General features: G+C 45.8%; 1 protein-coding gene and 1 long non-coding RNA gene across 5 annotated transcripts in view; one reads left to right on the forward strand and one right to left on the reverse strand.

Moving 5' to 3' along the window:
* LOC135285981 (uncharacterized) overlaps positions 1–12,228 on the forward strand; it is a 32,741-nt gene extending 20,513 nt beyond the window's left edge. The window contains exons 5-6 of one of the 4 annotated variants that reach the window (XR_010350574.1): positions 2,394–2,473; positions 10,481–12,228. This is a non-coding gene — a long non-coding RNA (uncharacterized LOC135285981). The remainder of the gene's footprint in view (positions 1–2,393; positions 2,474–10,480) is intronic. The other 3 variants (XR_010350573.1, XR_010350571.1, XR_010350570.1) reach the window with 3 other exon arrangements.
* GPR20 (G protein-coupled receptor 20) lies at positions 5,077–18,431 on the reverse strand. Its single transcript, XM_064398808.1, has 2 exons — positions 18,295–18,431; positions 5,077–8,875 (listed from the first exon to the last, which is right to left on the reverse strand). The coding sequence occupies exon 2, from the start codon at positions 8,860–8,862 to the stop codon at positions 7,795–7,797; it is 1,068 nt and encodes a 355-aa protein (XP_064254878.1). The 5' UTR covers positions 8,863–8,875; positions 18,295–18,431; the 3' UTR covers positions 5,077–7,794.
* Between the last annotated feature and the right edge of the window lie 8,384 nt (positions 18,432–26,815).

Below are 26,815 nucleotides of genomic sequence, written 5' to 3' on the forward strand. Positions count from 1 at the left end.
CCTTACTCCATAGATATGTTCTGTGCAGGTGTCCTGCTCTCCTCTGTGCATCCCTTCCTTGGGATTCTGCTGCTGTCTTGCTCAGCATTGCTGACAAATAACCCTCCAGGATGCTCATGGCAGAACCATTGATTTTTCTTGCCTCCCAGCATCTTGCAGCACAAACAGCTGTGCTATTGTTCATGAAAGTTAAGTTACAAATGGCACATCCACATCCCTTGCACTGGCAGATGCTGCTGTTGGTGTTAGACATGGCAGCTGTAGAGAAAACAGAGAACACCCTCCCATCCACTCCTCCAATCCCTCTGGGCATGGGAGGGCTTCACATGTGGCTGCCAAGTGCAGAGTATGTGGGCTTTGCTGGGCAGGTCTGGACAGATAGTGTGGTGGCTGAAAGGAAGCAAAGAATGTAAAGGATGGTCTTTGATGCTGGCAGATCTGGAGCTCTGGGTGGTGGGTATGGAAGCACCATGCTTCTGTGTCCTGGAACATCAACTGTGTTCCACAGTCCATCTGTATCACCCCTCTTCTTCCCCAGTGTAAAGAAGGGGTTTAACCTATTTTAAATCAACTGGTGGATTAACTCCCCTCTGTTCCTCATTCCCTTTCTCTCATGCCTCAACCTGGAAAAGGCAGCTGAAACATCTGAAGAAGCTGAGCAAATAACCACCAGAAAGACTGACCGTGGAAACACGCCTCGTAGGAAGAGACAGAGTAATTTAATTTTTTTGGAATGCAGGAATAGAGGGTTGTTTACAAATACCTTTGCTGGGGAAAAAAGGTCTGGCATCTCCTGGCATCTCAGAGTGTAGTTATCTGTTAGACAAAGAGAAAATATCTGTGTCTTTGGAATGTAACGCTGCAAAGACAAAGAAGGAGATGTATCTTCTCTAAATGCCAGAGAAATTAGAGCAGAATTGGAGGCTTTCTGAAAAAGGGGCTCCAGTTTAAATGGGTTGATGCTGGGATGGCTAGGAGTGGCTTTCTTACCTCCATTAGGCAATCAGTAATCTTAGAAAGAAGTCCTGCTGACTTCCAAGTCCTTCCAGCCTTGAGAAACAGCAGGATTGTGCCTGTTTTAATATTCCATGGGTTAATACACCCTACAGTGACTTACTGAAACCTCTGCAGGTCAGGTACAGTACTAGCAGTGGCAGAACTGTTAGGATTGGATAGATAAAACATCCAATCATTTGCTTTAATTATGACAATACAAATCTGCTTGCTTTATGCAGTGTTTGTCGTAAAATGAATCATGGTTACCAAAATTATCGTGTAGACAATTCTGTGTATAATAGCAGGCCAAGAGGTTAGAACAGGAAGGGTTTCCGGGTTGGGCAGGAGGCACAAAGTAAAGCTACCAGATAAACAAGCCATAACTTCTGTCAAGAACCTATCAACAGATTCCCACCACATGCTCTGCAAATGGGCAGCTGTACAGAGGAGTCCGTCTGAGCCGGCGTCTTCAGCGCACCGTGTTTTTCAAGCAATGTGGGCAGGGTGGCATTTCCAGCTCTAAATACAATCAATCAAGAGAGGCCTTCCCTGGGAAGACAGGATTTGGGCAGTCTCCAAGCTATCCAAAACACCAAGGGGTTGGATACTGGGCTTTGGTCTAAGCTCCTGCCTAATGAACTTCAGGAATGAATTTATAAGGATCCTTCTCTGGAGAGATGCTGACTGTGGGATCAAAGGACGGATGAGCCAACAGCTGGGCTCTGGCCCAAGGCTTTCATGCCATGCCCTACTCCCATGTGGACTTCCCCTGGGCAAGTCTCTTGGGGGAATCTGTTTAACTGATCTGCAGCAATTTCCATTTTTCTCCATCTGTAGAGACAAACAAGCACTTCTAGGCCTGTTTTAAAGTCCTCTTTTGGAGGAGATGGAAGTAAAACCACTGTAAACAAAACCATCACCACTATTTTACTCCTGGGTACTTGAACCCCATAGAGGGAAATTTGTTTGTTTGCTTTAAGATCATGTCAGGATTTACTTACTAAGGTCTACTAAGGGATCAAAGAGAAGCCAAGAGGTCTCCTCCAAGCCTTCAAGACATCCCCAAGAATGCTTCTTTTGGGACTGGAGTTCAGACTAGTCCTTGCTCTTTGTCTTTTCCTACTGAGAAGATCACAGGTGATATGCTTGGAGGAGATATGTTTGGATCAGAGTTCTCGGCGCATGGTGTGTGACTCTTGGGGATGGTCCTGCAGGGCCAGGAGTTGGGTTCAGTGATCCTTGTGGGTCACTTCCAGTTTAGGGTATTTTATCATTCCATTACCTTCTCACTGGGATGGCAGAAGCTCCTCTCAGTGAGCTTTCCCTGAGATTGCTGTGAGGTGAACAAGGACTTTCTCCTGCATGTAAACTCATTTTGTTTTTTTTTCATCTGACAGGCTCTTTCTTGTTGCATAGCAGCTGGAAAGAAGAACCTCAGTCCTGAGCTGGGCTGTTAGCTGTGCATACAGCCATGAAGGTAAAGCAAAATCTGTTGTGTTAGAACTCAGACCTATACCTCCATACCTAAATTAATCTGATCTCTGACACTATTAACAAGAATCATGAAGGACAGTTTCATGAACTAAGATCTTGATATCCTGCCAGCATTGGCTGCTTAGCAGAACTTAGAGAAACTCACATCTCTGCCAGGGAAGTTTGGGTGCTTTTTGACACATTTGAAGGAAAAGGAATCAGAAGCATTGGAAGTGTGTGAGTCATCATCCCATGAGGCATTTGAGAGGTATGTGGATGTGGACACATAGGGACATAATGGTGGCCTTGAGGTAGCTGGGGAAAGGGTTGGACTTGATGATCTTATACATCCTTCCCAAACAAATGATCCTACGATTCGATGGTTGCAGTGGATATTCTCCCTGGCATCCCCATTCAGCTCCAATAGCTGAACAGGGCCCACCACAAAGCACTGAAATACTACAGGAAGTCATTGATTATTTTTATTTCTTGTGTTAGGAGACATGCTGTAATCCCAGTCTGTCCTGCCTGGGATGCCCTGCAGAGCATGGGACATGTGCTGAGATGTGACATTTCAGGTGGCACCACCTATCATAAGCCTCACTTAGAACTTCCCGTGATAATCCTGCTTGTCACGTAGCCAGCATTTACAATGGATGCTGATACGAGTCCATGAGCACCCACACCCCACCAGATCCCCTCCTGCATCCCCAGCACCCTCTTCCCAAGGGTGTAGGGATAAAGACGCTTCTCCTCTTTCTCAGCACACTGGAGGCCTTCCTGTTTTCTACTGCAAGACCACAAAAACTCAGATGAATGTGGGGAGATCGCACTTGTCCCCTTCCTGGGCCTCACCATGGGAAGGCGATAAAGTGCCCTGCTTTAAAAGCTTTTTCTTCCTAAAATGGGAGTCTTCCAGCTCTGATCCAAGCACTGGCACCCTCCCCAGAGCTCCTGTTTTTGGACTAATTGTGTCCAGAAGGGGAAAAGCAAGCCAGCCCACATTTGTTTTCCTATGTCGTCCTTTGCAGGGTATCATGTCCATGCATCCCCTGTCTGTTTTCCCTTGTCCTACTTTCCTCATCCTTGTTCTTATTAGCCCTGCCCTTCATGGAACCCAACTTGTTTAACCTGCTGGGTCCCTCTCCTTTCCTTCCTCCTTTATTACTTTGTGGCTTGGGTTCCTCTGCAATGTCTTCCACATTTTCCTCTGTCCCGGAACAGCTGAGGAGATCAGACCTGTCTTCTGCCAAATCCTTGCCCAGAGCTACTCCTGCCCTTACACCTGGAAGACTGGTACAGAAGAGTGACCTGTGACAATTCCATTTTCCTCAGCCTTTCTGCCCACAGAGTCCACACCTGCTAGCAATGCTTACTAATGTTATTACCCTGACTAATGAGAGTCTTGTGCACACATCTCAGAGAGACCAAACCCCAGAGGGACGAGGAAGGAAGAAATTGCCCTTGCACGTGGCTGTGTTGTTTCCTCTTGGCATTTACCAAGAGGTTGTGGAGGGAGGGCAGAGTTTGCTCAGAGCCCAGGAGGAAGCTAGGCTGGCAGATAACCCCACGTGTGGGGTCAGGGGCTCATTTTCTGATGCAGAATTCAAGATCTTCAGCTTTTCTGGGCCCTGATATGTTTGCAGTATGATTGAGGGTTGGCTATTGTACAGCTTTGCCTTGCTACAGATTTCTGGTCTTTAAAAGGAAAAACCTTGCAAAGACAGAGGTGCTTTGAATCATGGACTGTGCTGGATACAATGCAGGTGAGACACACAGCAGGGAGAGAAAGATACTCAATCATTTCTGGATACCCTTCCCCTAGCATGTCAACAGACTGCAGACATCTATGTGTTGTGACTCAGGCTCATGGTCAGAGATTTTGTGTCCCAGGAATGACCAAGATTCCCAAGAAATACATGAGAGATTTTTCACCATCTTTCTTTGCTGGCCTCTGGGCAGCTGATAGAAGAGGATATTTCTAATTCACTTTATAGGATTTTAGATGCACAAGAGAAGCACAGCACATCAAAGAGGAATGAATGCTGTAATTCCCTGAAAGGTCGGGGCTTTTTACAGAGCTCTTTATTGCTGTTAAGCTCTTTAGGGAAAACATTCTGTCTATCACAGATTCGGTGGTGGTAGTATGACATGCAATGCCCATCCATCCTGATTACTATTTCAGCCTCTAGGGAATGATCCAGATCCTCAAAGACTGCTAAGTACTGGATTTAATTTGAAATCATTGGGAATTTGGCATCTAAATCTTTAAATACTCTGCATAAAGGACTGCCCTGCAAAGGCTGGCTTGTGTGTGTGCTTTACCTTGGCAGTCTCTTCATGTATTCAGTGATGCGTGGAATCTCTCACACTGTCCTTGGAAGTGTCCCTATTTTGTCACATGTGGCTGTTCTCATTAGAGAAAGGGCAGGTTGGAGTAGGAACAGGACAATTCCAATCCCTGTTGGTGATTAACAAGAGGCAACCCAAGGAGATACTCTGAGCAGAGGGACAGTGCAGATCAGGAAATGAGAGACCTTGCCCCAGTCTCCAGAAACACAGAGAAATGAGGGATACTTCAGCAGCAATGGAAGCTGGCAGGTGGAAGATGCCCCCCAAAACCATGCTGTTTGGGGAAATATTTCTGATGATAGCTGAGTTTTTGGTTCTGTTTTTCCACTTTGTGCCCTGAGCACAAATGGGTGATTTTAAATAGGACAGAAATTTAGCAAGTACTGTACCCTGAGGAAAAGCGAGATGTTAAACAGTATGGATTAAATAGAAAGCTCAAAAACTCACAGAAAAGTCGGTCAGTTTGTGAAAAAATCGATCTCTTTCCAATTTTCAAAGACTGTGTCTTTGATAAGGGAGCAGATCCTGTTTTGGAGCTGATATAAAATGAAGAAGAACCACTGAAAGCTCTGGACAAGGCAATAGGCATTAAAAATAAAGGGAATTATCCAGTCTCAGGAGGCTTTTATGGGGAGTGAATAATACACTGACAGTAAGGACAATTCAGACTACAAGTGAAGTTTACAGCAGACGGACATAGCTTTGACTTAGACATTGTTTAGGAACTTAAAAAAAATCTAAGCAAATAATCTTAGAGATTTTATACTGACCTCAAATGAACAACTGAACTGAGAAAGATGTTAAGACATTTCTGTATATGGCAAAAATACTCTTGATAGCAAGAGAATGGGAGGTGTGAATCTGTGGGTTGTTGGAACAAAGAAGCTAAAATAAGCTATGCACAGGGCCTGCACATTTTCTACTGTTTCTCTGAGTAGCCTTGGCAAAACAGTGCTGTTAACAGCTCTGTATATATGACACACATTTTCATTACAAGCATCTTGGGAGGCATGGAAAGATCTGAGCATGTGTGCTGGGTTGGTGGGCTTGAGTTTTCAGGAATTTGCAGAGAAGTGCAGACCTCTGAGGCAAAAGATTGTTTTCTCCAAGAGAGGGACTGGTGGAAAATGGTGTCAGAAATGTGAAGTGGCCAGCCTGGCTGAGAAGTCAGAGCTTGATCCGTGTGTGTTGATGCATCATTTGACAGATATTGGCTGTGAGGTGCCTGTATCAGTGATTTACAGGAATAAGGAAATAGCTGAGGCAGAAGGAAGCCATGGTACAATTGGGCCCTGGGAAGTGAAACCATGACCAGGACAACAGTCTTGCCTCCCATGGGATAGTGCCATAGTGCTGGTGGCTCTCATCACCACCCCTGGAGGGAAAATCCTCTTCAGAGGAATAGAAGTCCCAGAAGAAGGGCACTGACTCAGCTGCATTGCTTGGGAAAGAGCTCACATGCCTGGCAATAGGAGTTACTGGCAATTACAGACTCCACTGGAACAGGTACTGGAACACCCAGTTTCCCATATTGCAGTGATATTGATGGTTCAAGTTTTATATTCATTGGGTTGGTCAGGGAAATAGGTTAGGTGAAACATATATGTGTTGCATATATGTTGTGTTCCTGTGGAATAGAGATGTCTGTACCAAAGTCAGACCTCAGGGAAGCCAAGTACTCTAGGATGCTCCAGCTTGGACCAATGCCTCCTTTTCTGACAAGTAACACCAGTGAGTGCTAGGAAAAGCTAATCACTAGACTTGATGAATTCATAGTAGCCTTGCAGATGGAGTGGCCATAGATGTGAGTGAGGAAATGTGAAGCAACAACAACAGTTACTGCTGTTCATGCCACAGGGTTTGCAATTTTCCTAGGATTTTTTTTTTGCATTTGCATTGTTTAATTGATATAATGTCATCTAAAAGATTCCCCCACCACTGGGGATAGAATTTTGCAGCATCCTTAGCCTCTTTAGGCCTTTAAGAGACTTTAAACATAGCTCTTTAAATATCCTAGTGAGTTTGTCCTGGGGTGAATGATTTCAACCTAGATGCCTGAGATGCATTCATTTTCTGTGCTTGGCAGTATTGGCTTTTGGGTGACTGAGTGGATGGAGTGCTGGAGGAATTAGGAGAGCAAGCCCTGATGTTGCAACATGCCAGGAAGAAAAACCAAACCAGAGTATTATAGCATCATAGTCTGGTTCTGGTTTTCATCTTGGCTGTTCCTCAGGGAGACAGAGCAGAACAGCAGAATTTGCTGGGACTCATGTTCATTTTCACAGATTTTTGTATACTCATCTGCAATTCAGGGGATTTAGTGATCCAAATACAGGTGGAGCATATCCTTAATCTCTCCCCAACATAGACAATGTGTATGAAAATATATACACTGACACATATTTTTTTCTTATAGCCAAGAGGAGACTTCACTGCTGGACTTCATCTCTTCCCTGAGAAGGTTCAGACTTTTTCAGGAAAGGAGTAGTCACTAGTGACATGTGGCTGGAATACTTTTTTCCTATTTCATTGGCATCTAAAATCTTTGCAGTGGATAGCTCTGGAAACTTCCTTCTTGTCCTTTATTCTTAAGCATATAGGCACAAAATCTTTCATTACAAACCAGAGCTATCCTGCTTTCTAAGTCATCCTAGAAGTGTTGCATTATGATGACAAACATGCAAAGAAAACCACAGTAAAGAGTTTGTTGCTAGCAAAATGTCTGTATTAAAATACAAAGAAAACTTCCCTGCTGGGAACAGTAATTAATGGACTCTCTTTTGTATGGTACTAACAGCATTGTAGGTTCCATTTCCAAACAGACCACAATGTTCTTGAGGAATAAATTCCACTATTGTCAGTCTGAACCTCAGCCTAAAACACAAAGAGTTCAAAAACTATAGTATTGTGCATCCTATCAATATTCCAGCATCATGGCACTGGCTTACTGCAATGTGTCCCATCAGATGTGGGTTATATCTGAACACTGCTTGGTGATGGCAAGTTCAGAGGGCTTCCTATTGTGTTTGAGAAGGCGATGATTGCGTTGGAGCCCTTGGAGTTCTTGTTCATACCCACGATGTCTGCATTAGTTTGCTCTGGTTCGGTTTTCCTGAAGATGTTTTTCATGGTTGACTGGAAGTTATTGGTGACAAAGCAATAGACAATGGGGTCCATGCAGCTATTGAGGCTACTCAGAGTCACTGTCACATGGTAGACGAGGAGGCTGACGTTGTGGGGCATGTCTGGGTTGATGGAGATTGTGACCTGTAGCACATGGAAAGGAGTGAAGCAGATCATGAAGATGATGAGGACGGTGATAAGGAGCTGCACAGCCCTCATTCTCCTCTCTCGACTCTGGTGCATGAGGCTGGGCTTGGACAGGGCACACATAATCCTGGTGGTGAAGAAGATGATTATGATGAGGGGGAAGAAGTACTCACAGACCATCAGCACCAGGATCTTGGAGAGGCAGCACTCGGCAAACTGTATCGCCATGGTCAGGATGGAGAAAGTCACCACAGTGGCAAAGATCCAAATGAAGATGCAGATCCCCTTGGCACAGGTGGGGTTCCTCCATTTACGTGAGGCTTCCACCTGCACTATTGCCAGGTAGCGGTCAACGCAGATGCACGTCAGGAAGAGGATGCTGCAGTACATGTTGACAAAGTAGCCAAAGATGTGAACCAAGGAACAATTCTTGCAATCCCCTGTGCTGTAGAACATGATGATCCGGACAGGCAAGGAAAAGCCCACCAGGAGATCAGTTACAATCAAGTTGATGGTGTAAATAACAGAGGTGGTTTTTGTCTTGGTACGGAAGCAGAAGACATACAGCGCCAAGCTGTTCAGCACAACACCCACCAGGAAAATGATGGCATTGACTACCATCAGGACAATCCACAGGCTATAAAAATCTGTGAACAGTTGTTTGTCTGAGTGGATGAACTTGGAGAACAAGTTGATGTTGGAGTCAGGTGGCTTGGTGGAGTTGATAGATTCAAGGGCTGGCAGCTGGGTGGAGGAGGTCGGCATGGTCATTGACTTCCAAAATCTGGAAGGAAAGCAACAGATGTATAGTGATAAATATGTCAGCATTCCTTAGGGCTCAAAATCTTGTCACTTAAAAACATTTTAACCAGCCCATTTGCACATCCTGAGTAGTAGATCCCCATCTACCAATATGGGATTACCAATAATTGCAAGAAAAATACCTGGGCTTATAATTAGTGTCTTCCAGTAGTTCCAGATGCATGTTTTAGGGAAGACACACACCCCACTTCACATTTCCCTTCCTCTTCCTTGTACAGAAATTATTTTAAGGCCAGAAGACCTTTGCATAAGCATAACCCCAGCATTTGATTCCTAAAATATCATGTCCCTTGCCTTGAGCAGGTGATCCCATTAGAGTGATACATGCAGCAGTGTTTTCAGGAGCTTTAAGATTTCCCTGAAATTAAAGAAAGGCTGAATTTTCTGAGAAAGCAGAACAGGTTGTGTGGCATCTTCTACAGATCTGTGTTCACAGCAACAACAGCCAGAAGATTTCAAGTTAAGGGTGTAAGCCACTAGTCCTGCCAGGGTTTGACAGTTTAATTTGCAAATCATTCCTGACTTATACACTATTTTAAACTGATTTGTATATTAAAGATTAAAAAAAAAAAGACCCAATATATACAGAGACTTGGCTGGTTTCAATAAAAATAAATGGTTGAAAAATGTCTGGAATATCTCAAAGTGGCTGGGCAGGGCTTTGAGGTTAAAAAATCAGCTTGGATCAGCAGAGAATGATGCTGAAAGAGTTGATTTATGAGGTTTTGAAATCCCTGCTAATGAGCCAAATGCAGAAGGACTGGGAGACGAGGAGCTGCAAACGCATCTCCCAGTGCTCACAGAACTGCAGTGTGCCTGGGCTGGCTGTCTCAGAGTGGAAGTCTGGAATTGCTGAGGGAGTCTGGATGTCCAGCTCCTCCAGGCATACCCCATCCTCTGGCAGATTTTTTTCCCCCTCCTCAAATCTTTTTTGCTGCTTATGGGGATCAGGAGAATGGACCAAAGGTGCTGTATCACCTGTGAGGTGCCTCAAGCTGTTGGTGGCTGTGTACAAAATAGAGGAGGGAGATAGGACAAAAGTGAAAAGTAGGTCCTGAGGAGAGTCCCTGCTGGCCAAAAGAAAATGTTCTGCAGGGACAGTACTAACTGAGTCCAGAGAACACCACAGCAGCTCTGAGCCTGCCTCATGAGTGTCAAAGCCTTCTTCTGCCTGCCCACCATGTCTCTCTGCATACAGCACTCCTAATGTGTCTCACCAGTTTTGGCCAATTGTCAACATTCAAGATCAATAGTCCTCATGGGATGCTACAGCCTAGTTGTGATTACTCTGCTTGCTTCATTCAAGCCAGGTGAGAGCGAAGCAAACATTTGTTGAGAAAAAGCAGAGATTAGGATTGAGAATTTAGAAGACCAGGTGTGAAAATTCTTGGAGAAGTGACTTTGCTGTCATGATGGATCTTGGGTTTGTTAGCCTGGAATCTTGGGTTTGCTCTAGTTTCTTCCTGCCTCTCAGTCTGTGGAACTGGTTTGAAGGAAAAAGCTGTTTTTTTAATATCTTGAGCTCAGAAGGACATTTCTAATAAAATGTAAAATTTCTGTTATTTAGGTAGACACTGAAGCCCAAGGAGCTGAATTGTCCACTGGAATGGCTGATGCTCAAAGATAAAGCCCTCCTGAGATCCAGCCTAGTGCCAGAATACACTGCAGGACTGAAATCCTGAAGCCTGGGGTCAGGCCACCTGTAGTGCCCCAAAGAGCTACTGGGCACAGAAGAACAATGCTACTTTCTGTCCCCTTTACCCTCTAGGCCATCTCCAGCAGAAACCAGACATTGGAACATCATCTCTTTTGGGAATGACCAGATTACCTCACTCTGCACTGAGCTCCGGTGGCAGCCAAAGTAGCACACATATTCATGGTGTTTTGTTTGGGTCTGACTGAGCCTGCAGACTCCTGAGGGAGAGTCTTGTCTCTTCACGTTTTGTGCCAAGCACACTGTCAGAGAAAAACAGGAAAAAACTGGCCCCAAAATAGGCTGAAGGTAGTGGAGTTGCAAAGTCTGGCACCTGAGAAAGATGCATGGGGACGATGCAGAATCCTGGCCTGTTTTTTACTGATTTCCTAAAATTCTCACCATCTTCTCTGTTTGTTTGTTTCACTCTTTAATTATGAAAACAAACTGAAATGAGCAGATGCCTGGATCTGCTCCCAGCTTTCTCTTTGCAGATGCTATCAAGAGGAGCACTGTGGAAGCCAAGGAATAAAGAAAGACTGATGTCCCTGGCGTGCAGTGTGAGCTTGTATATCTGTGTTCAGACACATACCTGAGCAAGGGGAGAAGACAAAATCACCCATCCCATCCCTGAGCTTACAGTAAACTCTATAGAACTGCACATGCATTTTTCTTCTCATTGTAATTCCATGGCACCGGCTGTTTGCTCTGATTTTGCCTCTTGTTAGTAGCTTGCCTCCTCTGGGAGATTTTTGTTCAGTCTGAGATCCCTTATCACAAACACCTGAATAAGATATTAATCTTATTTTGCCTTTCTTGTCTCAATGAAATCAGCAATTCCAAACACATTCAAATGTTCCTCATCTTCACAATGCCTTTGAGGGATGTTGGATGTGTTACAGACAAATTGAAAATTAAAATAATCAGCATATGCAATGTGCTGGCTTACACAGCCACCTTTTCCACTGAGCCCCATGTGCAAGGAAATAAACTCCAGATATTGTAAACTGCTGAAAAACAACAGGTAACATTGTGTTTGCCAAATTGAATATACAAAGAAGTGCTACATTAAAGCTTTCCCAGTCCATTTCTGTCCTATCTGAACTCAAAATCCAAACAATTACATGAAAGAAGTCCCAGCAAATTTAATTAATCCTGAAGATTTCCTCCCTGACAGTCTGTGGAAAAGCTGCCGCTTGGGCTGTGGTGGGAAAAATCTTCCTCTAATCAAATTGTTACTGATGGATGTTTGGGTGAATGGCCTCTTCCTTTCTTTGTGGGACTGCTCTCATCTCATGGCTCACAAGCAGAGAGGATGGAGAACTGGACTAGCAAGCAACAGAATTCCTCTGAGTGTTTTTAATGAGATGGAGCTGGACCAAACCCCCAGTTTACAGTTTCTAAAGATTTTTCCATTGTGGGACTCCAAGCCTGTGAGAAAGGTGCATTGCCCCATTTTGCAGCACGGAAAGGCAGCCTGACCTTGTGTCTGAGCAAAGCTAAACATTTCCAAAGATTTTGAATTCTTCCCCTCTCTGAGTCCAAATACTATCTCAACCAAGTCTCTTTCTCTATCATCAGACATACTCATGCAGGTATGAAAGTGAGTCATTTCAGCTACTCATCACCATGACGTGGTGGCATATGGAAGTCAGTGAGGGGCATGGCTAAATTAATGAGAAGCTTTGCAGCCTCTGCAAACCTTTATTTTGCTGTGTTATGCATATTTATTACTCATGACTATGGCATGAGCTCATGCAGAGTTGCAAGAACCACCTTTACTTATAGAGTAAATAGACTTTGAGTTAACCCCCTTCCTAAAATCCTCAAAGGCCTTGGAGCTTTTTACTTCATACCTTCCTGAGCTCTCAGCCCGGCAGATTTCCATGCAATCCCTATTTCTTGGAGCTGGCAGTCTGCAAAGCCCAAGATAGGTAAACATGCACCCTTTTGAGAGCTGTCTGACTGTGCCAGTTGACCTATGCTGTTATATTATACCTCTCAGGCTGGGTTTTGTCTGTCTGGCTGGGAAACTGGGTAGCATTTCCTTAAAAGTACAGCAGGAATCTGGGTAGAAATGGGATAAAGGGAGGGGCAGAGAATGGAGGTTGACCTGCTTTCCCTCATTCTGATAAAGGTCCCTGTTCAGCACTGGGAGAGGGGGACTTGCTCTGAAACACTTTCTCATTGTTGTGTGACACAACCAGTTCCATCATTCTTGGGCCAAATAGGAAACAGATGGTCACTGTGCTGAAAACAGCCTCTTCCCTCACTCACTCACTGCTTGGCATCACACTTCTTGACTTACCATGGGCAGCTCAGTGCTATGTCTGCTCCAGGAGGAGATCCTTGGCCATCCCATATTCCACTTCACCCTGCCTTGTGCCTGGTGACAGCCTTAAGCCTCACCCTGACCTTGCTGAAATTAACGGGGTTCACTTCCTTAGCCCAGGGGACTTTTGGATCTGGCTCAGCAACTCAAGTAATAAGATACAAAAGAAAAGGCAGGTCAGACAACTGAGTTTTGTCCTAACTGCATGCCAAAAGGATTATTTATTGGTGTGCAGAAAGGATCTCTGTGTGCAGACCCAGAGAACACCAGAGCCACACACTGGGATCGGAAAGTTGAAAAGGACGTTAACAAGCATGAGTGTAATTTAGTATAAACAGCTTCAGCTTTTCTCATCTGCCTGTCCTGAACTGGAACATCTGATATGGCAACCTGGCTCCTCTATCATCCTCCCTGTTCCCCTCACCCTGTCCTGCCTGCTGGTGTTATTCTGCTGCCTGGGGTGGCAGCAGTGTGTGTTTAGCTTTTCAGCCTTCCTGTGTTTAAAATTCCCTGGGTGATTTATCATCATATTTATAAATGAAGGGTTAAACTCACTCTATTTCAATTTAAATTGTATGATTCTCCTTCTGGCAAGCTCTCACTCAACTCTGGATCAAACTGGCCAAATATGGTGTTTTTGTGCATGTCGACCTTGCCCTATACATGGTAGAGCTTGCTCTATGTGTCTCGTGCTTAGCCCTGGGAGGGTGGGTTTGCTGACAAGGGGAACAGAGAAAGGGAGAGAAAAGGAATGAATCCAGCTGCTGAAAGGAAAAAGCTGGTGCCCATCTGGCCACCAGCTTGGGCTGTGAGAAGAGAGAGAATTCTGGGGGAGACAGATTCTACTCTGAAGCAGAAATGGGACTATTCTCAGGGCAGGTGAGATCCCATTTTTGTGGGTATCAGATCTCTGCTCTCTCTTGATTCCTGGGCATTTAGGTGTCCTTTAAACCTCCAGATCTGAGGGTGACTGCAACAAGTGTGTGAAACACCCACCTTCTGGGGATTTGCAGTTAGAAATTGCCAAATCCAGAGCAGAGCTGGATTATTCCTTCCCCTCCAATGCCATGGACATAAAAGGGACTTTGGAGACACAAAACACATAGTTTTATGAGTGTCAGATTAAATGACACCTGATTTCTTGCAGTCTCATGTCTCACAGTGGCTTGCAGGGCTGGGGGAATGCTTTGCCCTGCTTGAGATGCTTATTATAACTTTTTCCCATGTGGACACTTGGCTGCCTTAATGAGCACTCACATTCCAGCTCTTCCCTTGGCTCCAACAATTGTTTGACTTTCTCCTTTCTTTGCTGCCTAATTTCCTGAAAATTGAGGTGATCTTTCCCTTCTGCCAAATTCTAGTTGAAATTAGGCAGCAGATTGAAAAACATTAGGAGGACGGAGGAAATCGGAGCTGACAACCACACAAACAGGCACTGGGAGTGATCCTTGTTTCCTCTAATGTGAACCTGCAAGTCATTTGTTAACACTCTCCACTACACATCCTTTCATTTGGGTCTTATTCCCTGCAAATTCACAATTGCTTTGGCATTGAAACACAGCAAACAGGACTGGATGGTTTCTGTGAAACAGAGTATTGCCTGCTTCTCATTGTTTTCCTGAAGAGAAATAATTTCAGATTTATGCCAAACCATGGGAGAACCAGCCTGACTGGGACAGATGATGGCTAATTGCAGGGTGTTGGAGGTATTCAGCCATGGTCTGCTTGCCCATGTGTCATAGAGTGTGATGGCCAGCAAGTCCTACTTTGTCTGGTGGTTTGAATGGTCATGTGCTGAATTGCAGCTTTTGTCTGGAATCACAGAATATCCTGAGTTGGAGGGGACCCACAAAGATCACAGAGTCCAACTCCTGCCCCTGCACAGGACTATCCCCAAGAGTCATACCATGTGCCCAAGAAAGTTGTCCAAATGCTCCTTGAGCTCTGTCAGGCTTGGTGCTGTGACCAGTTCCTTGGGGAGCCTGTTCCAATGCCCAACCCCCCTCTGGTGAAGAACTTTTTCCTAATATCAAATCTAAGCCTATCTGGACCCCACTTCAGGCCATTACCTCAGGTCCTGTCACAGGTCACCACAGAGAAGAGATCTGTGCTCTGCCCCTCCTTTCACAAAAAAGTTTTACCTTCAGTGAGGCCTCACCTCAATTTTTTCCAGTCTGAACAGACCAAGTGACCTCACCTGCTCCTCATACAACTTCCTCTCAAGGCTAAGAGAGATTAACCCCCCCAAACTGACTTTTGATTCTCTAATGAAAAATTAGAGATTCAAAAATTATGAAATTTAGATTTCCCATCTGGCAAGGGGGAAAACTTTTATGTCCAGTCTCAGGCATAGGGGTAATCCTTCAAAACCTGCAAGCAATCAGAGTGAGGATGTGTGAAGGCTGATGCAGTGCTGGTTGTTGGGCTGGTGTTGATGATGTGCTGTTGAGCTGTTTCTCCTGCCTGAGATGCCCAGTTTGCCTTTGTGTGCTCCTCCATCTCCAAGGCCCTGCTGTGGATGGGGAATGGATATTGCTCTGTGTTGTGATCTGAGCTCCCTCCACCACACCCAGCTCAATGCTGTGGGTACACACGGGTGGATCCTGTGCTCTCCATGGGCCCAAGGCCAAAACCTCATCCTTTGAAGGTGAGGGAGCCACATCCCTAGCTCATTTTGTGACAGGAAATAGTTGTGGGTGCCCAAGCAATGATTTAGTCCTAGGTCACCCTAGGCCGTGAGGGATCACTGCCAGTTAGATGAGGGAGAACACAGCTCTCCAAAGTGCATTCCTTTTCTTCACGGAGCAAAGTGACCCAGATGGGACTGATGCCACTTGGCTTGGACCAAATGCCAACTCTCTGCATCCAGGCTTGAACCTGCTGCTTAAAACCAGGTGACAGATCACAGTCCTGGACACCCCAGAGACAATCTATTTAAAATTTGGAAAGGTCTGCATGGTTCACCCTCAGCCCTTGCCCTGAGCATGCATGAAAACACTGAAAAGAAGCTCCCAGAAATACACAGAAGAGGAAACTCATGTACTGCAGATTTCTTATGAGTTTATACCTCCTCTATGGCCAGTTGCAGCAGCAATGCCTCAATCTTTGAAAGAAAGAGCCCAGATGTGCATGTGCAAGCAAAAAGAGAAATGGGATTGTACATTGCCTCTCCAGACCTACAAATATCCACAGTGGTGGGCACCTAGAAGTCCCCCAGCACATCTCTGAGGAGGCTTGCTAGTACTAGTCACATATAAGAAAGGTAATAATAAAGGGGTTTGCCTCTTTTCACTTGTTTATACCACGCTATGTAGAAAAGTCCCTCCTAAAATATTTGGATGTCTACGATGCCTTATCAATTCCACTGTATCTTTCATGTCCCTCTTTTCTGTGTTATCAGATCTTAGCCTTGGAGTGACAGAAATGCTGAGTGTCTTGGTGAATGCTCTATCTATCATGCTGCTAGCATTTAAAAGACCAGTATCTCATACCCTGTCAGGGCTCGTACCAAGTGCCATCTGTCACAAGGGAGCATGGAATGACATCTCTGCAGTAGGAGCTGTGTGTTTCCAGCTCTGTTACTTTCAGAGAAATCAGAGCATGACTTCCTGAATGCATCCCTCTCTGTCCCTTGTGGACCATTATACATGAGGGAAAGCCACATATTTTTGAGTGATTTTTTTCCAAGATGATTAATTTTCTTTAAAAAAAGTTACATCTTAAACAAAACATATAGATTTGGGCTCTTATGGGTCCAGCCAGTAAAGATGGATTTGAGCCTGTCTTCTTGGGAGGTTGTAACAGTAAAAGAGAAATGCATTTGATTTTATAGGGATTACAGTAATCCATCAAGTGTTTCCAGGGTGCCTGAGACAAAGTGCTGGAAATGTCAGTTTGGAATAACAGCTATTGTGTCTCTGTGCAAGGAGAATCATGCAGTGAAAATTACCATATAGGCACATGCAGGAACTTCACAGGCAAGTGCAAAAACAATAACTGGCCTGTGTACTGCTGCTTGCTTTTAAGAAGGAAATTTTTAATTGCAAATTTAGCACTCTTTGAGCACTTTCTCATCTTTCTGCCTTTAGCTGCCTGCTTGCTCTGTCCTTTGAAAATAAACTGAGAGGGCAGTAAAAGAAGAACAACAGCAGAGTTCTGCTGTTGGGAAATACCTGGGCTCCTGCACAGCCAGTGAATGCAGGACTGGTGAAACAATGCTCACACCCCAGGAGCACAGGGCTCCAGTGCAGGTAGGGATGAAGGGGTGATGCAGAGGGGTCAGGTGTACCAGCTCTGCCTCCCAGCACTCATTCCAAGCTGTGCTGCTCTCTTGGCTGCAGGGAGAAACTGAGGCACAGAGCCATGTGTGGTCTTGGCACGGGGAAAGCAGCAAGGTGGGAGACCCAGTTAGGGAGCAGAGAGTTTTTGAGGCATCCCAGGATGGACAACCATGATTTAACCCTTTGGGAGTCTGGTTTCTGTGGTTTCCTTAGCAAGGCACATATGATAGTGTGCAGACCCCACAGTGCCTCCAGAGTTCTGCAAATTTTGGATTCACTGGAAAAGCTCAGTGATGTTGGTGAGCGTGCTGCTGTGAAAGAAATCAGGGAGCATTTCTGCAGGGGTCTGCTAAGGATCTTGGAAAGGAACTGCTTTCTCCTTCTACTAACCCAGCAAGTGGGTTCAGAGAGGGAAGTCAGCACCTCTCCTAGAGCTGAGCTTGCACCCTGCTGCACAGCCAAACAGGTAAAACATCCCCACTTGCAGCTAACCCCATTCCAGGCAGTGCACCATCTCTTCTCCTGGCTTCCAAAACCTTCCTGAATGCATTTCACCAAAATTTCATTACACCTGGGTTACACATGCACAAATGATATCACCTTCCTCTTCACAAGAGCTGTCACAATACTTTTCAAGGAGGGAAACCCTGCAACTTTGCACTCTCCCACTACCCTCCATCTCCTTGAAGAAAAAACAAATATCCTTACACTGCCACAAATCCCAAGAGCAAAGAAAATCACAAGGGAGAAGCTCCTTGCAGCCCCTGCTAGCTGCTGGCACAGCCTGGCTTTCGGAGTCAGGCACTTCCCAAGGGATTTCCACACCTGCTGCATGGACAGAGGCAGAGACTTCCCGAGCTGCTCATCCATGTGCTCAGTGCAGGACCCTTTCTGCTCCCACCCCTTCCAGGGCTCCCTGTTGCAATAGCCAGGACTTGGAGTCAAATATCCAGCAAATCCTTCCTGGCCCCCCAATGTCTCCCATCCCAGGCTCCCCACTTTGTCTCTGACCAATATCCCAAAGCATTCCCTGCAATGGTCCCTGCAGTGTATTCCTGCATGAAGGACTGACTTACCTCTGGCCCGATCTCCCTTCTATGTTAGAAGAGCTGCTGGTAAGAAAATTTCCTTGTGGACCTGAGTGCTATCAGCCCAGGAAAGAGACATCTGTTCCTACAAGCAGAACAACTGGAGTGACTACAGAATATGAAGAAATGCCTAATCTGTCTCTTGCGTTCTCTCCCTCTCTTCCCCCTCCCCACCCCCCTTCTAAATATAGCCTTGCAACTAATGGGAAAAAATATACACTACCAAAAAAAAAATATTTCCACTTGTCTGTAGTGTTCAGAATTTCTCCCCAAACATCTGGCTCCTTGCCCTAAATCCTTCTGAAATTTATGAAGTGCTGTAAATGCTGAAGAGGGCTCCAGCCGTACTCACCGTGCTAATGCCTGAACATCTCTAGTAAACTAAAACTGATGTTGCTGCCCCCAGGTCAATTTTCTTGTGTCTTTGTGGGAACAAAATCTCTTTGCTGGGAACTCGCCAGCTCAAGGCCACCACAATGCCACCACCATGTGTGACATGAGGAAAATACCCCTCTATTTGTCTTCCTGATGTGAACTGAGATTGGAGAGGAGCATCCCTGGCAGATGCAGGAAGGTGCTGAACCAAAGCCTGTGATGTGCTTTGAACCAACCCAGCTGTCCAGACCCTGAGAAAACCCCTGGCAGAGGGAGCCAAAGGGTGACCCTGCACACTTTGGTAGTGCTGCTGCAGTCATTTGGGAGAGGAGATTATGAGATCTATCCAGGGCTGAAATGGCTGATCATGGGTGGCAATAGAGAGTCTGAGGTCCACCAAGGAGCCCTCCAAGATGTTCCTCCACCATTATACAGCCCTTCCCTGCTGGTGGTAGAGTCATTGTGGGTGTCAGGTGGGGATTTAAGTATCTCTACACCCTTGGCTACATGAGAAGGGACTGACATTGTACAAAGCATAATGAATTATCCCATTTTTGAGATGGGTTCAAGCTAGAGCAGCTTTCAAGACACCTCTGCTGATTGATTCACTAAGGACTCAAAATCCCCCAAGTTCCATCTCAAGTTCCACTTCTTGCTCTAAACTGGTACCAAAACCCAATCTTTTTTTTGGGGGGTTTGCACAGATGTTCTCTCCAGGAGCTTTTCAGTAGCTTTAGAGATTTCCTCTGGGAGGAAAGGCAGAAAAAAGCTAGAGCTTTCATCAAATTTAGTTGTTTAGGAATACAGAGAGGATGGATGCTGGATTTTAGTATCAGCCCTGGCCTGCATCACACTTTAGATAAAGACAACACTGGTGCCAATGCAATAAACACGCAGGATATGGCCTGTCACAACACGACAGGATCAACTGAGAGGCATTGAATTCCAGGTCAAGAGGCCAAATCCATAAATAGAGGAGAGGTAAACTCCACACATGCGTGTCTCACTGGAGCACAAACAGTAGCTATGGTTATTAGAGAAGGTTGACCTCATTTTCTGGAATTACTTTTTCACCCTTGGATCTTTCCCAGGAAGACTGAGCTGATCCTTTTTGTCTGGTTATTTTATTGATTTTCTATTTTGAGTTTCTGCACATTGAGGAGCAGACTGTTCCCCCAGTTTCAGGAACATCCTCCTTGGCTTTATGAGCCCCCTGTTCCAGGGGACCTGATCCAGGCATTCCACAACTGACCTCTAGCTCAGGCAGTTTCTCACTTCCTTATGCTTGGGAAGCAAGTGTGATTAGAAAGTCTTCAAGAGCCCTGTCTGGGTGATCATCTTGCCTTCAGTTCCCTCCATCCTGGAAGTTTAACAGAGGTAAAAACAAAGAGAAGAATCCAACCCATGGTCTAATGTTGGGCAGGGTGGGTGAACTTGGACTCTATTGAGGCACCAGGAGAGGTTTCCCAGAGAAGCTGTGTCTGCCCCATCCCTGGAAGACTTCAAGGCCAGGCTGGATGGGACTTGGAGCAACCTGGTGCAGTGGAAAATGTCCCTGCCATGGCAGGGGGTTGGAACTAGGTAGTCTTTAATGTCTTTTCCAACCTAGACCTTTCTAGAATTCTATGATTCCATCATTCTCAATGCTTAAGTTTTCCCTAGCCTGTCAACAAAATTTTTATATTTAGGGAATGACTCTCTGAAGTTAAAAATGCGAGACTGTAAGAAAAGAGATAACTTTCCTCCAGGATGAGCTATTGGTACCTGCACTCTGTCCACCTTCTCTGGGAATGTTTGGTCCTTCCTGTGTGAGGACTGGTTTGGTTTTATGCTTCCATGTGATACATGAGAGCTGCATTCCCATCCCTGTGCATGGGATAATCAGTGCCCTGCACTCCCCCACTATCCCAGCCTCTCCCTCCTGGCTGGATTTAGAGCTAGGCTCTGAGTGGCAACAGCTGCAAAGTTTCAAGTTGTGCCTGAGATAGTGCAGAACATGCCATATTGGGAAGCAGATGCTGCTGTTAAGGTGGAGAAGGCACATCCGGGCTCAGGGCCATGCTTTGTCCCAGACCCGGTTCCCACACTCAGCTTCAGGAGGAGTTGCAACCATAGCTGATAAATGAAGAGCTTCTATCATCTCTTGATTTTCAGTCATTTATCACCCTCCCAGAGGGAGCGAGAAAGGCAGAAAAAAAAAAAGAAAAGAGTAAAGCTTTATTAAGTGGAAAATTTTCAAGCTTGTTCATTCAATATACAACAGTATTAAATACTGGAGTGAGACTGTAGGTGGAAGAAGGTATTGGCTCAGTCAAAATCAGCACGTAGAAGGATTAATAATGATGTCAGGGAAGGGTGCTACTAGCCCATGGTAATTTTTAGCAATCCCTTACCCTTGCCATATAGAATAGGGCTCTGGTTAAAAGTTTTCTGTGGCACAGTGCAGAAAAGCAGGTGACCAGACAGCTCCTGAGGGAGGTGGAGAGAAAGCTGATACCACACATCCCTCTGGGGAGATGTGTCCTGTTTTTGTCAGGAGAAGGGTGTACTCTTCCAGTCCTATTCAAAAAGAAGAACTGAGCATCCTTTGATCCCCTGCTGCAGGAGAAGAGATTGAGATTGGGCACTGCATAATGAACTTTAACAGACCTGAGATGGACTCAAGGCACATGGCCAGATCAGTTTTCAAGGGTCTCTGTTGGGCAGCTCTGCAAGGATCCAAATCCAATGTCCAAACATGCCTGTGTTTTTTAGAAAGCTGAATTTAGGTTCTGTTATACTGAACAGATCCTAACAAATGAATTATTTTCTTCAGCAGTAAAGCAGAATTCTTACCCCAGAGGGTGTTTGACATAGACATAACAGCTCAGAAAACTGAGGAGCCTTTATCCATGGTCATGACCGTGTGCAGGCCACCAAAGAGTGGGATTCTCACTGATGGAAGACACTGAAGGGTGGGATCTTCACTGTCCTATCTGGAAAACCTCTTTTTAGCAGCAGGCTTGATGGAGAGGCAACAATGTGAGCTTGCCAGGTGAGTAATCCTTTGCCATGGCAGATAAAATGAATGGCATTGAGGAGAGCTTACACCCATTTTACCCTCTCCAACTGCTCCTCCTTCTGGTAAATCTACCTGAGAAAATCCTCAGGCCTTAAAAAGTGCTGGAAAATATTAATGTATGTCTCTATGATATGCATTTGCACTGCTCATGAGCCCTAAGATCTTGGTTGTCCATGGTTTCCAAGGCTATTATGGGATGCTGTGAATCAGAACTAACCCAGAGAACCATGTAGGTTCTCACAGGTGGACCAGGCGTGGATGAATTTCTGCACTGGACCACCCTCCAGGAGTCATCTTTGATTTAGGGAGAAATATGTGGGCAACAGGGCTCTCCCCAAATATGTAGGAACTTTCCACCTAGGTCAGCTGTTCTTCAACCCCACCACATTTCCTTATCATAAAGAAGTGACATGTGTGTGGGAACACACTCCTCTTTGGTGGCTCCTGAGCTGGTACTTTGTAGAAGTGACAGCATTGCAAATGGGCAGACCCTGAAAGCAGATCCAGGGTTTTTCTGGTGCTTTTGGTAGAATCCAAGGGAAGTCCAGTTGCAAGAACCTTGAAAATTGAGGCTGGCATCTGTCTCCAGCCTGGCTTTTAGCTTGTGGCCCTTGCTTCACCTACTGGGCTATTGAGAGGTCATTTTTGCTGTTCTTTCTGTGATCCAGGTCTGTCATTCTGGGACATCTGGGAGATCCTGGGACTGCTTTGGGATCTGCTCCCCGAGACATTCATGCTGGTTATGCCTAATGTGCAGCTGGAAGGACTGGAGGAAAAGATCAGAGCTCTCTCTCTTAATTCTTAGACAGAATCTGTTTCGAGGGATGACCTTTGTCCCTTTCCTGCAGTGCTGAGATAGAAACACCAAATAGACAAAGAAATGTGAACTACTTATCCCTGGAGAAGGAGGGTTTGGATTGCTCCACCAGTGATATTCAGTACCCCCAGGGCTTTTTACCTGACTGCCAGCATGGGCAGCAGAGGCTGTGGAGAGCCACAAAAGATGGTCCAGCTGGCTCTCTTGATGGCATCTCAGCAGGGTCTGGAGACAGCTGTACCTTCCTGACGTCAGCAGCTCTGCGGGACAGTCTGTGTCCTCTGCCAACTGCTCAGGATCACAGACACTTCCCAGCACTCACTGGACTGTCACTTGCTGTCCTCAGAGGACTGCAGGGGCTGGAGGCCACCATAATTTTGTATCCCTGCTTCTGATCAGGCTCCCCATCTGTGTGTTTGTGCAAGAGGGAGATCAGACTTTCACCATATGAGGCCTCTGCTGATGGGATCCAGCTGTGATTCATCTGCTTGAGGGACAGGGAAAGACAAGTGGTGCCCTAAAATGATGGCCATGGCTCCTGTTGGGTGAGTCAGGCACGGGGGAGGAAGAGTGTAGGAGCCAGTTTCCTGCCTGCCTGCTGCATATTTGGGATTGGCTTTGCTGACCACTGGCTCCCCCTGAATTTTTCTCCCCAGGCTTTGGCATTTTTGCTGATGGACCTGTTGAGCTGAAAGAAAAATGAAGATGTCTGCAGTGCATAAAGAGCTGCTTCTCTGGGCAGCCCTGAGGTCTTTTCTGAGTGGTTTGGAGTACATTGGTCCTGCCTGTCTCCAGTTCTTGCATGACAAGGTGTTATAAATGCACCCTGTGGGGGTAAACCAGGATCCCTCTCTCCATCCCACTCTGGCCAGTTTACCACAGGTCTCACAGCTGTGAGGGTTCTGACAAGGTTCCTCAGTTCAAGGCACCAGCAAAGTGAGTCACCCAGACTCTTTGGCCACCCAACAAAGCACATCATGTCTCAGCTGCCCCTACTGATCCAAACCTCATTGGGATCTTTTGCAGGGTCCTGCTGTGACCCTCCTGGCCCCCCAACCCAGCTCTGGCCAGTCACCTCTTGTACTCTTTTTCTTAACTAGATTATTTTTTTCAAAGATACAGAAGCTAATTGCCAAGAACTCAATGTCCAGTGTCATAACCTCACTGCAGAACTCTCCCCATTCCCAGCAAAGTATTTCCTGTTGGTTTTGTTTGTCACTGGGCACACAGGGACACTAGTGCCTGAAGGGGAAAGCTACAGAAGCTTTGGGCTTTGGCATTTCTTGGCCACCATGCCCTGGGAGGTCAATGCTGGGTGGAGTGGCTCTTGCCCAGCTCTGGTTTGAAGGCTGCAGAGCAGGAATTGGCAGGATTGTTGATCCTGGATGGTTGAAGAGCCCCCAGAGAGCTCTCAATGCTCTGCTCCTGTGTTTGTGGCAGTGGGAAGTGCAGCGTGGCAGGGCTGAGCCAGAAAACCTTGGACTCAAGATGTGCTGTGCCTTGCAAGGATGCAGAGGCCAGAGGAACTTTGCAAACCCATGTCAAGGAAGTTGTGGGGAATTTAAAGACTCGGTCTAGTATCTCCACCTGCTCTGATTTAGCAGTGACCACAAATTTGGAAAGGGGCAGCAGGAGGCTCCCAGGGCCATCTGTTCAACTTTTAGGGATTTTTGCTATATGAGTAACCTAGCCCAGGAGGAAGGACACCTGCAACTTGGAAAATCTGGTACTTGGACCCACAAACCTAAAAAAAAAAGGCTTTAGAGAAAGACATCCTCTCCCTGCTCACTCTCTGCAAACATGTTAATCCTCCTCTCCCATTCCCTTTGTTTGCCTGGTTTGGGGAGATTTGGAAGGGCTCAGGGCAGGGCTGTCTTTTGTTAGACGTGCACAGAGCTCAGCAATGCTCTGATCTGGAACAGGGCAGCATAAATCTGGGGGATTATCATAGGAAATGCCACAGTGATGAAAAGCCCTGTAGGAATGGGAAGAAAAGAAAGGGCCCCATTTGGGAAGAAAAAAACCCCAACAACCACCCTGCTGCTTGCTTACAAGTAATTGTTAAAATTGCTGCCTCTAGAAGAAGCTGGTACGTTTGCTGATTTTTTTCCCCCTTTTATTTTGGAGGGGGTGTGTTCCTTTGTGTTCTCAGCTGTTTAGAATTACAGATCCTCTCCTTGAAGCAAGTTCTGAGTGGCCTAATTGGGGACAAAAAAATCCTCATTTTCTGGGGAGGTGCCTCAGTTTCCTTATGGTTGAAACCATCCCTCTAAGCACAATGTGCAGAAGTGCTCTGGGAAATATTCAGGAAGAAAAGGAGGGAAATCACATATGTGATTTACTGGGAACCACAATGCCAAATAATGAATTTTCTCCTAAAAAAAGCAGAACAGGATGCTGGGCAGCAGAATCCAGCTGGTACTATTTGTGGTGGTATGTTTGGGTATGGGGTCATGGATCCTTTTGTCTCCCACCTGGAGCAGAAAAAACCTGCTGAGACCTGAGTTAGATGGAAACATGATGGTTCAGAAATCCAAGGGGATATTTTCTCTGTCTAGGATGTGATTATAGACAGCACCAGGTTGTCCCTGCTGGTGAGGTCTTGAGCTCACTGGGGTGTGGTCAGTGGATGGCATAATGGAGGGAAGACCAAGGCCCTACTCCAGCTTGTGCTTAAGGTCTCAAAGCAAATTTTTTATCAGGAGCAAAAGCTCCACCTGTCACTGCTGAATCATTCCTTTCCATAACTTCACCTTGGTACTGATAGCTTTGGTCTTTGTTATGTTGGGAGTGCTGCAAGGTGCTGTTTGATTTGCCTTTCATGTCACCTGGAGGGATTATTTTCTACAAAAGCACTATTACATGTAATAAATAGTGTTAAATTGACTAATGAAAGGGGGATGTGTTTGTACCTTGGAAAACATCCAAACCAAACCAGCTGGAATGACCTGAAGCCCATCAAGGCAGACCAGCAGAACTGGGCTTGTTTAATTTACAGAAGAGACAAGAGAAGGCAAACCTGATAACAGCTGTGGAGATTCTGGAGATGTTCCAGGCAGCTTCCCTGGGAATGGTGCAAGGTGGGTTCCTCTCACATGGTTTAGTTCATTAACTCCAGTCTGGACCAGACAATCAGCCCAGTTTGTGATGGTCTCAGTGTAGAGACTTCCTTTGGGTAAGAGGAATCCTTTTGCTTGTGTCTCCTGGGGCAGGGATGTGCAATCAGCATCCCTGTCCTCTGTAATTCAGAGTTACAGCCACAGCAGCAGCCAGAGGTTCCCCCACAGTGCTGGAGCCACAGATTAATCCCATGGCTGTAACACAACCTGAGATGGCACCTTCTTTTGGGGAAATTCTGCTGGCTTCTTTAAAGCAAAAATCCAGCCTGCTGTGATTGCTAAACTGGGCTCTGCTTCTTTGGGTGTCTTTCCATTTTCCAAGAAAAATAAACTGCAGGCTCTGTATTTTTAGATATGCCATCTGATCATAGCTAGTCATATATCAGTCCCAATACTGTGAGTCAAGATGCTGGGCTCCACTGCTGAACTCCCTTGGGTAAGAATCAGATGGCTTGAGCCATCCTGGGTGTATTAATAAATCAGAGTGTTTAAAATAATCTTACACTTCCTTAGGTAAGCTGCTCACAAAGAATAATACGGTTGGGAATTATTAATGTCAGCATCTTAGGAGCGCTGATTCTCTGGGTGAATTGATACTGTTGTGAGTGGGAGAAGAGCAGCCCTGGTATGAGACAGATCTAATCTAGGCAGGGGACAGAGGCAGCACGACTCCTCTTCCTTTCCCTCTCCTGCCACTGCCTCTGATTCCTGACGTCTGCCCCTTGCTATTTCAGTCCTGGGTATCCTCTGAGGCGGCTGCTGGTCGGAATGAGCTTTACGGTGGCCCCTTCAAAAAGCAGCTGATCAACCTGCCTTGCACAACAGTGCACAAAGGTGAACTAATTGGTGTATCTTAAGCCTCTTGCTAGTTTTCCTCAGCCTCCAAAAATCTGTGTCTCTAACACCACCGCAGCCTGCAGACAATTTTCTGTGTGTTTGATCGAAGCAGCGGGAAGCCTCGAAGTTGCTGTGTGAAAAATGCCTGGTTCCTGAAAGTGTATTTGTTGTGCTACTTTATCACTCTAACGAGAATCAATTTATCCACATAATTGGTAGCTGGAGACAGCATAACACAGCTTGGCAGCCTGGATTTTTCTCAGAGATGTATTGCTTGGCATATTCAACCCAGGCAAAAGG

Source organism: Passer domesticus, chromosome 1 (assembly GCF_036417665.1).
Source record: "Passer domesticus isolate bPasDom1 chromosome 1, bPasDom1.hap1, whole genome shotgun sequence".
In the NCBI taxonomy this organism is placed as follows: Eukaryota; Metazoa; Chordata; class Aves; order Passeriformes; family Passeridae; genus Passer; species Passer domesticus.

What these genes read in the sequence shown, in the direction of transcription:
- GPR20 (XM_064398808.1), bottom strand. Translation starts at nt 8,862, where the DNA reads ATGACCATGCCGACCTCCTCCACCCAGCTGCCAGCCCTTGAATCTATC.